This window comes from Echiichthys vipera (assembly GCF_963691815.1).
Source record: "Echiichthys vipera genome assembly, chromosome: 7".
Taxonomy (NCBI): Eukaryota; Metazoa; Chordata; class Actinopteri; order Perciformes; family Trachinidae; genus Echiichthys; species Echiichthys vipera.
The window spans coordinates 28,602,659-28,616,803 of record NC_139832.1 but is presented as its reverse complement, the minus strand read 5'-3'; the positions used below and the strand labels follow the sequence as shown (position 1 = coordinate 28,616,803).

At 39.9% G+C, this 14,145-nt stretch overlaps 1 protein-coding gene across 1 annotated transcript in view; it reads left to right on the top strand.

Moving 5' to 3' along the window:
• ranbp10 (RAN binding protein 10) overlaps positions 1–14,145 on the top strand; it is a 48,316-nt gene that overhangs the window by 17,673 nt on the left and 16,498 nt on the right. The window contains exon 3 of the mRNA XM_083917268.1: positions 8,306–8,358. Coding sequence (XP_083773394.1) covers positions 8,306–8,358 — 53 coding nt within the window. The remainder of the gene's footprint in view (positions 1–8,305; positions 8,359–14,145) is intronic.

Below are 14,145 nucleotides of genomic sequence, written 5' to 3'. Positions count from 1 at the left end.
TCTCTGCTTCCTCGCTGCCTGCAGACGGAGTGGGCGTGGCTTTACGGTGACAGACAGTCACAGAGCAGAGCGAGACAGACATGGCCGAAAGTCTCACGAGTGCTCCTGCCGACCGTCCGAGGCTTGTTGTAAAAGCAGACGCGCGGAGCGAAATATGGAAATATTTCGCTTACATTGCAGACAGCGAGGGCAAGCCCACGGACACCACAAGGCCCGTATGTAAGAGATGCTATAAGTCGGTGATGACCAAGGAAGGCAACACGTCCAACCTGGCGAAGCATCTCGCGGACAGACACCCCGATTTGCACCGAGAGTTCTAAGAGCTGCAGGTTAGCAATAGATAACGTTAAATATCCCCCGGATGAAGTCAAGCGAACTGTTTTCCCATCAGAATTGCAGGAGGCAGTCAGGGGAGAAGCTGTTTAACAGTCCGATGTGGTTCCACATATCTCTGTCTGCTAACGCAACGTTCACACTGGTGACATGAACTTTACGATAACATGCGCTGGTGTTCACAAGTATGATAAACAACAACACTCATTTTAAGTCAACCGGTGCTAGTAATATAATCATAGCATGTACATTATTGTCAAAAATTTACAAGATATATTGTAATTTACATTATTAGAAAATGGTATGGTAAGAGCACAGACCTCCACCGGGTCTGGGTCATTTGTGTTATACTTTACTGCACTAATGTAGTTTGCAGGCTGATAATACAAGGTTTGAATTTTATCAACTTAAAATACAAATTGCAAATTTCCCTTTTGTGGGACGAATAAAGTATTATCTTATTTTATGAATTGCCAGATTTACAATTATTTTTATGCTGAATAGAATTGTAGTTAATGTGCTGTTAATTTTTTTCTACTACAAACACTGAGCTTTAAATGGAAAATCAGGTCATTAAATAATCTGTGAGAGCAAACAAGACAAATAAACAACACAAGACACTTGTCTTTTTGGACACAGAGATGCTTGTAACCACATTGGCAGCTAAGTTAACTATCAACCTGAAATAATGATGATAATATTAGTAGTATGCAAGCATAAGCATAAAGTTCTGCAGCTTGAGACACCAATATCACCCTTCTCATTAATGCAGGTAATTTTTTTATTCTGAGGAGAATAAACTCCAATGTCTCAGTGAAATGCTTTTTTGTGACTATCAGACCACAGTTTTGTCACATTTCTGCTATCTGATTTGACTTTACTTATTCTGTGTCAAAATGCACTGGAAAGTGATTTGTTAAAACAAAATCAATAAATGTAACGAAAATTTCAGTCAACTTTCATAAAATAGTTCATTGATATTTAATTTATTATTATTTTACCTTTAACTACCCTGGTAGTGCAATTGACAACAGATTCTCATTTGCAGTATCGACCTATCTGCAGACAGCAAAGTGATATAATTATATATACACTCAGCCAAAAAAAAAACTCGAGTAAATTAAGGGCTTAAAAAAGTTTTTTAAATGAAACCTTAAAATATATACAATAAATCCATTGAATATTTGAAGGTTTTATTTAAAAACTTTTTTTAAGCCCTTAATTTACTCAAGTTTTTTTTTGGCTGAGTGTATTATGTAGTTATATATTTACGTAATAATTAACAATGGTAATGGTTCGAAGAATGTCAGGCCACATGGTCGGCCCCCATACATTTTCATCTGACCAAATCTGGCTCTCTTTGCAAAAAGTTTGGACACCCCTGGTGTAAGGCATTTCAACTCTGCTGTGTCACTGAAAATGGGGATGCCCATGATGAGCCCTGGCTCATCAAATCTGGGGGACGTAAAGGAATTTGTGCTCAACCAATATGAAATTATTCATCCAGCGACATATTAGCATATGTACTATAATAGTGAAATAGTCCTCCACGGGGTCACACAAGAGAGGTGCATTAGAAATATGATTGGTACTAATCTTAATTATGATTTTGCAAGGGCGTGTGTCTTTTTAAGGTTAAGTTATTGAGATGCAAGCACACAAAAACACCAACAAGTTCACTTTTGGTTACATCCAAATGACTAAAGCTACAGCTAAAAGTACTTAACACTACAATTAGAACATTTTACAAGAAAACACAAGAAAGGAAAAGGGTAACTGGTACAGATAGCTATGATGTAGGTGGTACGAGAGACCTGCTAAACAGATGAGATGGCTGCTGTCTGAGAAGCAGTGAGTTAAATCAACGGTACAACAGCTCAGTTGTGAATTGATAATTTAAATTACAAATCATGAAAATGCCAGGGTTTAGCAAAGATGATTGAGGTTTTATAGATGTATTTGTTTGCTCCATGGGTGGATTCTCATGAAGAAGAGTTAGACATGCTGGGGTGAGAAGCTGGAGTCTGGGTCTGATGAGTAAGTCATCCATGCATGGACTTAAAAAGTTTGCCTTTGTAGAGAGCTCCTATGCTCTCCTGGATTGATTCTCTCATTGATCTAGACTATGAGGTTCCACCGCCTACTGTTCAAGATCACTATTCTGGCATCACCAGGCTAAGGCAGACTAAGACTTGCCAAGGCATATTAGTCTGGGCCTTCTCTGTTCATTTGTTTAGATGTAGAACCAATTTTAATAACGAATCGGCGGTGCTTGCTCTGTGAAAAAACGACGGCCGGTTAACAATCTCATAACACAGCTAAACAGCATACTAACTGCGTTTCTGAAAACATTTAATGTAAGAAATATTTAATACTGTAACAGAATATCGACTAGAGTCATATTTTGATCAGCGCTGCCTAGTTTGATTTTTCCTGAGCCTGGTAAGCTGTGCTGAACGGATCTGCCGACTGGACGGTGACGCTGTCAATCACCGTCCGAAACCCACCCCACATGAGATAAACGGTTGTGATTTGTCCACAGTCAGGACGATTGGAAATATTTCTGTATGGGAGATAGGCCGGACCTATCTGTGAGAACAAATGAAACATGAGTTTGGCAGATATGGTTTCCAGGCTACAGGATCAGATCATATTCAAACTAGCAAAGAACAAGTTTCCACCCAACAGGGCACACGGGCAAGAAAACAAAAGTTAAGGCAAAAGACAAACAAAAGAGCAGCAAAAGGCAAGACAAGTTTATTTGTATAACACCTTTCGACAAGGTAATTCAAAGTGGTTTACATAAATCATTAAAAGCATTGGAAAGAAATACGTATAAAATGATATTCCGATAGAGTAATAAAAGAAAATCAAAAACAAGAATATCAAAGTAAAGAGAAGTAGTTTGTCTTGTAGTCGGTCTTGTTCTTGAGCAAGCCAAAAGCATGTCTGAAAGCACAAGCAGGGTCTTAATTAAGTTTTTTCTTCATCTGTCACTGAACATGCGGACACAGTGGTACCAGACGGTAGAAATATGTAATAATAATAATGATGATGATGGTGGTGATGATGATGATGATATCAATACCATGTGGCCTTAATATCTATTTTTAATAAAGGAATTGCTTTTTAAAAACAACATTTCTTGGGGCGGCTGGTGGCACAGTGGTTAAAGCAGTCGCCGCATGTGAGGCTGAAGGTCCTCAAGGCAGCGGTTTTGGGTTCGACTCTGACCTGCGGACCTATGCTGCATGTCTCCCCCTCTATCACTCCATTTCCTGTCTGTCCTATGTAATAAATGCTTGAAAACTGCCTAAGAAATCTTTAAAAACACATTTGTTAACACAAGGAAAACCTATTTGGTAAGTTAATATCAGATTCTTTTAAAGGTTCAGTCTGCCTACCAAAAAGCTTCCTAGCTTAAAGGCAGTGGAATAAAAGTTTAACTACGGCAAATATACCTGTATATTTTTATATATACAGTTTATACATACACACACACACACACACACACACACACATACACATACACATACACATACACACACACACACACTATTACGCTTTATTAATTGTCCTTGGACAGCGCTAGTCTTGTAGCTTATTGTCTGCGCTCCAACATGCAGGGATATTTCCCTACAGACAGAATCTGACTGTAAAAGTTTTTTGCGGCTGAAAAATGAAAATATTAATTTTAGCTGCACCAGAATTATCTCACTGTGACATATGGCCCAGTTATTGCAGGAACACGAATGGAACATTACAAATTGACATAAAAAAGAACATGAGACAGAGATGCAATGTAGAATAGCCTTTTCACAAACTTTTAGATTCAGGGTGATACTCTTTTCAACTAGTCTCAGAGACATTTTATTTGTAGGCTGATTGTCACGCCTTTTTTTCTGCAGGCACTAGTGCAAAAACTTGCTTGTTCACATCTGGTTTTATCATGCTATTGCTTGCACTGATATGTTGACCAGAGTACACTCAGTGCTAACCTAATGTTTCCCCCATGATTGATCCAATCCAGCCATTGTTTGCTCCAAGACAGCAGCCAGAATAGCTCAAAACTAAATTCCAACTGAATTTCTCAGTAAGCCACTTTATTTCCCTTAGCTTAACGCATCTGCTGGCATTGTTGTGGTTGTTGATCAGCTCCAGCAACTCAATTACTTTGCCAGGTGCTTAACATGTCTGGCTTTCAAAACTCACTTTTTGACCTGTACTCTGCACCGAAACTCTCCTCTATCCTCCCCAATAAATGTCTCAGGTTGCATAATTTACTTTTAACACTCTCCAGTTCAAGTTGAGCAGCTTCCCATAAACAGGAAAAAAGGCAGTGGTGTAATGGACAACTGCAGTGTGGGAGTGTCTGTATGTGTAATTGTTATGGGAATGCCTTCCAAATCAACATAGCTGCTTTAAGAGTTTAGACACCAGACAGCACCGGTGTGATCGTACAGACTGATTTCACTGGACAAGAAGCAGGACTTAACATCATCTTGAATTTATATTTGAATTGCAACATGCAGTAACGTCATCTACTTTGGTTCATCACACAATACATCTGAATGGACATTCCTTTCATTCTTACACCGCAGATAGAAGCCGTATGTCAGGAAATACTGCACGAGTAACGTGCCACTCTAATAACATGCACTGCATGTGTGTATATATAAGTTAGAAACACATGAAATTAAAGCCCAAATAAACCCAATATTGATTATTGAACTGGGACTCAAACCACATCAAGACATGAGGGAAAAGTGGAAGGAAATATAAATGATAATTATATAGTTATTGTGCATATTTGAGACAATCTTTTCCTGACATATTTGTGGAAACAGCTTCTAAGCCTCAAGCCTGTTTTTTGTTACTTTTTTTTTCATTAGTGATTAAAGACGTGTGTGAAAAGTAGAGATGCACCGTTCCTGTTTTTTCCGATCCAATCCGGGGCATCAGACTAACTTTTTTCACTAGGAACACTGTGGCCCCCAACTGAAAATTGTATGGGCGCAACCAGAAATTTTAAATATTTTTTTTTTTAAATATGATTTTTTTGGTAATTGCCTTTTAAGTGAAAGCCAGGTAGATGAGATGCACGCATCTTAATGAACGTCCTAGTGCATCTTTAATCTGGGGGAGCGAAGACAGTGAGAGTGTTAAAATGGATACTTTCAGCACAGGTTCCATTTGAAGAACTAGTCAAGGCCTCAGTATGATTATTTAATCTGACCGAGGGGCTGTCCATACAAATGCGGGTATTTTTGAAACCATGTCTTTCTCTGCACGGTTAGGCCTTTCAACCACATGTAACCGCAGTTGTGGGCTCCTGAAATCAAAATCTTTTGAAACCAGGGTGAACTCTTTCGAAAAGTCCAGTTTCAGAAGTCATGTGTGGACAGGAAAACAGAGGAAAGCCGCAATTTCTTGTCATTGTTTTGACGTCACACTGTGCGAGGGTAAACAGTAAGTTGTCTCCATGAAGACCTGTGGAGCAGTCTAGACGTGACCAGCTGACGGAGTTGCTGTTATGGAAGACCTCGCCAAAATACTGGTGCTATTTAGCAACTTATCAGCACTTTGTGTGTGTCTCACTGTCAGTCCACACAAAGGAATCTGCCCTGCCTCGGTTCACCATTGTTGTTTTTCCTGTATGAATTTTTCCAGCCTTGTGATTGGCTAAAATGGCCTTCCATTCCAGGAGTGCAATCGCCACCTACTGCTTTGGCATGTGCATGACATTGTTTGAGGTGAATTTTGCAATTTAATGTGGACAGACATATTTTTTTATCACACCGGTGCAATGGGCAGGATTTTTGTTTTAACCAGGGGCCATAAAAGTTCAGTTTTTAAAAATAGCTGCGTTAGTGTGGACTAGGCCTGAAACAAGGATTCTAATGTTATACAAAGCATAGTCTAGGAGTTCTATTGTTTTTAGCCTTTTTGTAATATCTGTGGCTGCTTCAATCGCTTGAGTAGTGGCATAATTTCATCACTTAGGCAACCCCTACAAGAAAAACTGTTTGTATTATGCTAGCAGCTATTAAGATGACAATCTTGGTCTCTCTGTAAATCAGTCTGCTACTTTGGTCATACAGACATGAATAACTCCACAACTATTACATTGGTTTCCATGGAATTTTGTACAAGCATTCTTGGTTGCCAGAGGATACGCCCTACTGACTTTGGTAATTCTTTGACTTTTCTCTAGTGCAAACAGCAGGTCAAAGTTTTAACTAATCCAGTGAAATGCCTCAACATCTAACAGAAGGATTGGCTTAAGGAATAGCTCATCTAATAGAAGGAATGGTTTTGGTGTTCCCCGAACTTTTTGTCTTATTTGTTTGTTTTTTTCGAGAAACGCTTCAATAACTGTTAATGGATTCTAATGAAATTGGGTACAGACATTCACGTCCCCCACAGGATGAATTCTAGTCTTTGTGGTGGTCCCTTAACTTTTCATTTAGTGCCGTCATACATCAGGTCAAAATTAAAAATGTTCTACTGATGTTAGTATTTAACTTGAAGCACAACCCGGGGGCAACCCCACAGAGCTGGTGGCATGGCAGAAGACCTTTTATCTTATTTGCTAACGGATGAATGAATAATGCAATCAACCCTTGAATTGATATTAACTTGTCCCTGTTACTTTGCGTCATGGTTCTTGTCCCACCCTTAGTTCAATTTATTGAACAACTTCCTTAAAAACTTTTCCACTTGACTGATGTGGCACCAGAATCTTTTCCTTATCTTACATCCTAGATGTCATCGAGGAAAAAGCAGGAAACTTGTGAATAAGGCCACCCTTTGTTCTTAGACCAGAAATCTTTTATTGCTGGAGTTTGAGTTATGACATCAGCATGTACCAAAGCAAGCCGAGAGTGCCAAACGCTTTGAACTTACAACACTGATGACTTGTGCGATTGAGCAAAAAGGTTTTTTGCTGCTTTTGTAGGCTTGCATACATGAAAGGATGCAGGCCAAGCTCTTATCCTCGTGTGACAGACTTATGATGTCACTGCTGACCTCTAAGCTTGGACTCTCACTTTTGATGTTGTGACTCTCCCTCGGAGGCAGCTCACTCTGACATTACTAGTCCACACATTTAGGATATTGAAGGAGATCAAACACTGTATGTAAAAGTTACCTCTGCCTGACACTCATCGCAGTATGATCTGAATATTCTTCAAAGTTAACCTAAGAAATATGAAACTTTGATACTCTGGGGTAGGGCTCGACAGTTACATTTGCTAAGTTGCTATAGGCAACTATTTTTGAGAAATTGGAAAACCAATTCTTGGCCTTTGGTTGCCATCAGTGGAAACCAGCTTCTTAAATATTAAAAACATTATATTTTTTTTGAATATTTGTGGTATTAGTTGCATTGCATTGGATATTCAAAGCAAATAAAGTTGTTGCAGTGAAAAGTTCCACCACCCGTCAACTGGAAATTATTAATAATAATTAATTTTATTTGTATAGCGCTTTTCAAAGACCCAGAGAGGATAACAATGACGGTAACATAAAAACAAGAAAAGGGTAATGAAAGTCAGGGGGGGACAAGCAAAAGACAGCACAACAGTGTACAAAACAATGGTGGAATGTAATGTAGATAATATTAGTGCAGACAAAGAGACAAAACAGGTTACATGGAAGAGCATGGTGACAAGGATGGATTCAACTGAAAACCAGATGAACCTAAAAAAACAAAAAAAAACACATTTGTAAACTTTGTTTTTTTATGTTACATTTCGTTATTAGGTTGACGTATAACTGCATTGTGTCTTAATATAATATGACTAAGAATGGCAACTATATTTTCAGTTTCGGCGTCCAAGACCTGATGCCTTTTAAAAGTTAGTGTTGAACCCTGCTCTGGATGACTACACACATGTTTGAATCTAGGTGCATGCTATGTAATGTGTAAAATCTACTGCAGTTTGAATTGTTCTTCTCTTGTCGTGTGCAGGTACATGGGCATTGGCCTGTCTGCGCAGGGAGTGAACATGAACAGACTACCTGGTGAGTAACGTGAATGTTGTCACTATAACAAAGGGCTGCCCAATCCTGTTCCTGGAGAGCCACTGTCCTGCATGTTTTAGGTTTCTCTCTGCTCTAACACACCTGAGTCTAACGATTTCAAACCTGTGACAAGCTTCAGCTGTTTGATAACGAGCACATCATTAAATTCAGGTGTGTTAGAGCAGAGAGAAACCTAAAACATGCAGGGCAGTGGCTCTCCAGGAGCAGGGTTGGGCAGCCCTGCTGTAACATAACGAGTATTAGGAGGGATAGAAGAACAGGTAGACATATGTTACATAGGTTGATGCTGAAATTAATTCAGGGTGGTTACAATGAGTGGGTGGACGTCAGGATGAATTGATGAAAAGATGGCGGAACAACAGAGCAGACTCTTTTGTAGGAGCAATCAGTGAGATTGAGCGAAGCAAGGATTCCCAAGGTCACTCAACAGGAGTGTATGGCGAGTACCTAATCATGCCAATGTCCAGGAAAGACATTGGCTCGCTGGACCAGAGCCAGAATTTCAAAACACAGCGGTCTGACTGGATCAGTGCTTTGGCAAGCTGAGAAGAGCAAATCCTGCAGCGCTCCCTTTTTTTTGTTTAATTTTGGTCACACACAGGGGGGTCTATGCATCTCTGGAGGGGCTGGTCAAAACCATGACCCTGAAGTTTTCTCATTCTTATTGGCTCACCTTTCCAGCCCTCCGACTCCATTGGCTCAGATTACAATCAAGCATTAACAGCGCTGTGTGGTTGGTGTACTTAGGCCTTGAAATCACTGATTGGGGGGTCTTTTTCAGCAATTAAAACACTGGAAAAGGGTTGATTATTATCAGTTGGCAGATTATGTGGATGGACAATATTTCCATGTGCGGAGGCGAGATATAAATGTAGATGAAAGGAATGAAGAAAGTGACAAGAAATGGATTTTGTGGATAAGTGAAAACAGCTGGAGAAGTGCCAACATTTATGAGATTTAGGGATGAAAGCGGGGCGAGATGAAGACGTGTGGCGTTGCTATAGTAATTGGATGCGGCTTGTGGATTCAGTGTGAACAGTCAGACAGCTGCAGAAAGGACATGTCAGGACATGTCTCTGAAGAGTATGGATCAGTGGCAGATGAGGCTGACCTCAGACTAATCTGACTTAAGACAACACTGCTTCTCACTTTGTAATGTAGGTTTGCTCAAACTGCTGGATTTTAAATAGAAAGTATTTTTGGGCCTGAGCCGTAGTCAACACCAGATCATATATGATATGCATTTTTGTTTACAGCGTATTTGTGTGAAGGTGTTTCCCACATATCAAAGGGTGTCATATTCACAAGCAATTTTTCATACAGTGACACACCAAGTCGACTTCAAAAACCAGTGTCTCACCCACGAGTGGCACTTGAACACACCGTGATGACTACACCTGACAGCCAGCTAGCACATGTTTTGCACCTGTGTGAGAGGAAATAACTTTCCATACCAGCATGCAACAGCTGTCTGTTTTTGTCACTCAAAACGGGAAACCAGAAGCCCGACAGGATGCTTATAGGATGCTAGTTAGCCTGTTGGCACAATTACGAACCGTTTCTGCTAAAAAGCTCAATGACTAGAAAAAATAATCTTACTTAATATAACAAGTTTGTTTTTTATCTCACAGCCTCTTGACTTTAGCCGTTTGTTTACTTTCCTCACTTCCTTTTCTCTTCTAGTGCACTGACTGAACTGCCAATCAGGGTGAATTTTCTCTCAGACGGGCTCAGACGGGCTAAGCCCAAAACTACTCAGTTATTGAAAAATCAATCGAAATCAATGCTATGAACAAGAGCTGTCCAGACCTTTAGTCCCTAGTAGAGATGTTCCGATGAAATCTTTTCTTTTCTGATAACTGAACTTGTGCTTTTTATTTTTTTAAACAGCCGTTTACGACAAACCCTGTATTGGTGTGATATAATTGCTGTCATTGTTGTATGGCCTGACTCAGGTTTTTAAAACTTCAGTCAGTTATAACTGAAAAAGAACATGAATAAACTACTTTAAGTACATATTTTTGTGAGGCTATATTAGCCTCATTTTAGGCAGTATCAAGGCACTCCTGATACTGGTATCAGTATTGAAACAGCTCTAGTCCCTACTATGGGTTAACGGTGCCTGTGGAGTTTTTTTCTAAACAAACCAGAGGTTATGTTTACATTCAATCAGTAACCCGAAAATTATCTTTCCCTGGCTAAGGGAACAATCAGATTATTGAAGTTCCTCTACGTATACATGAGAGGGGTTGAATGGGAAAATTACGGGAGAAACTCTTCCTCCGGTACAGTAGGTGGCGCTCCGCCAACGTACAGCTGATCGGAATACAGCTTTATTTTCTGGTTCACCTTTGTCAGAATCACAAGCATGGGGAAACAGCCGACTTTTGGACAGAATTGGGACAGAAATGGGTCTTTGCGAAACCCGAAAGTAATCCGGGAATTTACATGCACCAATAATGGGGGTATTTGATAAACTGGAGTATGCCCTTAACCCAAATATAATCAGGTTTTTAAACTGTGTGTGTACTCACCTAAAATGCTGTGTATCCTTAAGGTCTGACAAATGTATTGAATTTATTCTCTTTGTCATAAAACAAGTTTATTTCTGCAATACTTTTAAACAGTGCATACTCATGTTTGCTAGCTAGCTTTATTGCTACATTTGTATGTGCATGCGATAAAGCCTACCGACTGTCCATCAGCAGAATAGGGTGTAACTGGCGACATACATGTATTGGTTGTAAATGGTCTAAACAAAAACAGACCCACCTGTAAAAACATTGCTCTACAGCGGCGCTTGTGGTCATAATCTCCAAAGTGTGCCTTTAAGCCCCCAAGTACTGGTTCCATCATCCTACACTTCTCATAATGCTACTCAATAATATGTTTTATTGGTAAACTCCTGCATCTTTCAAACTCCATGCCCATTGTATAGCCTAGTCTTACTCATATAAATGTATCTCTTAACAGAACTGAGATAACCCAGATGACATCACTGTGACATCATCAGGGTTGTTTTATCCATAAAAAAGCTCCTCCAGAGCCACAGATGACATTATACAATCATAGCATATAACAGCAGCCATGACAAGTAAACTGACTTTGTCTTTAATTCAATTCAATTCAGAATTGAGCTCAAAACAAAACAAAGTTTGAATTCCAGTGATACAGATTAAATTAATAAATTACACTGAATCACAGTTACAGAACAGATTGTATCCTTCGTTTCCTTTATTAAAATCACATGGCAACCATATCAGTCAATACATATGCTGCTGTGCTTTTCCAGCAACTTTGTTTACATGTGTTGGACCATGGTCACAGAGTCCACTTCCAGGATCCAGAGAACAAAGGTGATACTTTAAAGATGTAAGAAGAAAACAAGATGGTCTGACAACAACTATCCATGTTCTAGTCTACTGACACATTGACATGTCTATCTGTAAGTTATTTGCCAACGCAGGCATGGTAGTGTTTTTTATTGCTGTGAGTTGAAAATGGATTTTTGAAAAAGAGGCCACTTTTCCACTCTGAATATTCCTCTTTTATTTCTTTGGCAGCTTTATCTTTCTCCTCGTGCCCTCGACCCTCTGTGAACACACACATACAATGACATCTATGAATGGTTCAGCGAACTGTGATGACACGGGAGGAAGTGTAGTAGCCATATAGCTGCCTAGAGCCTGAATAAAGCCCCTTGCTCCTTCCAACCAATCAGAGCACTCCTCGGCTCTGACCAATCACATACTGGGGCCTCCATCCCTGGCTGGGGCCATTTGACCTGCTTATTGACTGGTCAAGATCTGTCCGGTGGCCGACGTTTGTGGAATGCTGTGGACACCAGGGTAGCCAGTTCAGCAGACTCTAGATACACACACACACACACACACACACACACACACACACACACACACACAGATCATTAATTTCCCTCTCTTCTTCATTCACGTGTGTCAAATGTCACACAAAGTTGTGCTTATGTTTTCCAAATGTGCCCACACATTAGTTATGAACATATCTGCGGTTGCTTGGTTTCTGCCACAGATGGTCTGTAGCCGTGGTAGACAGATTACTGTTGATTGCCTTAACTTTGACTGACTCTGTGTGTTTGTGTGCCACTGTGTTTGTCCCGAACTCTGTGGATTTATCTGTGTGTGTCCTGGACTGCCTGATTGCGTCTCTGAGTGTACTTGTTAAGTCCAACAGCAAATGCGCCGTATGTGCTGGTGAACTCATGCCTTCATTTGTGTTTTTATATATTCATATATTTATATATATATATATATAGAGAGAGAGAGAGAGACAGAGAGAGAGAGAGACAGAGAGTGTGTGTGTGTGTGTCTGTGTCCCTTAATAGTGCAACACTCTCCACTGCTGACCTCTGTGTCTGATCTGGCTGTGGAGACCTGCCCATTTCATTAGCATGTTGGAGCAGTGAGACTGGCTTTAGACGCAATATCCCTGTCAGCAGATTAATCTAATACCTCAACAAACTCACAAACACACACACACACACACACACACACACACACACACACACACACACACACACACACACACACACACACACACACACACACACACACACACACACACACACACACACACACACACACACACATATATGAACAAAAGAATGCACAGTTAGATGACAAAGTGTGCTCAAGTTAAAACAGGGCACACCAATTCACACAACATAGACACAAAAACTAATCTTCACATTTGGTTTGTGTTAATACTTTATTACATGTTACACACATATAAACACATGTAGTACTACACATCTAATATCTCGGCTCACCCACGACCTACTTTCACTAACCCCGCTTTGCTTTTTGGCAACGACAGACAAGCTGTGATTGAGGAGAGACACTGACGGAGCAGCAGTGAGCTGAAGCTGATCACTGTTGGATTCAGGTCCCTTTCAGCTCAGTTAGGAACCCCAGCAAAACTCGCCCAGTGTGAAAAATAAAGGCTTAACAAGCCTGTCATTCAAAAGCTTAAACTCAGATGTTAGCAAATTTAGTTGTTTCCTCTTGCTAAAGGGGATCCAGGCCGTAGATCTACCTCAGCCTTGTTGCCAGATCTTTGTTGAAACTGAAATCACCATACAGTCTGTACATTCTTTGTACATCCAGTCTGTATGTTTTACTAGACATTACACAGCTGGCTTAGATTCACTGGACCAACGTGACAAAACTGTTGTTTTCTCTGTTAGGGAGATTACATTCAAGTAAATGCAAATGCATTACACTTTACTGACCACCAACAATGAAACTTTATGATGAAGCAGACATTATTAGATGCATCAACATGTACTTCATACTTTACTCAAAGTTGTACTCCATAAGATTTGAGATGCGATGTTTCTAGCAGCCTCCGGGCGCTAAAATGTAATTGCAGGCGAGCTCGTTCTTTTTAGAGCCTCCATCTTTTTACGTTCACGGTCACTATGCAGTGTCCCCCAAACTGCATCTGATTACTGCTGTATAATCGTGATCCTTCTGTATATATATATATATATATATATATATATATATATATATATGCTATTTGAGGTCAGCTACACATTGGCTGTACAGCATGTTCACTGGTGCTTCTTGCTCTGTGGTACCCTCAATGCCCAAAGCTTCTTTCTATTTTCAGAGTCGGATTATTTGAGGTTTTATCAGCTGAAAAGAATTACATAGTTAACATAACATAACAATCTTGAAGATTTTCTATTTTGATAAATGTTGTTGAATGAGGTAACACAATGGTGAC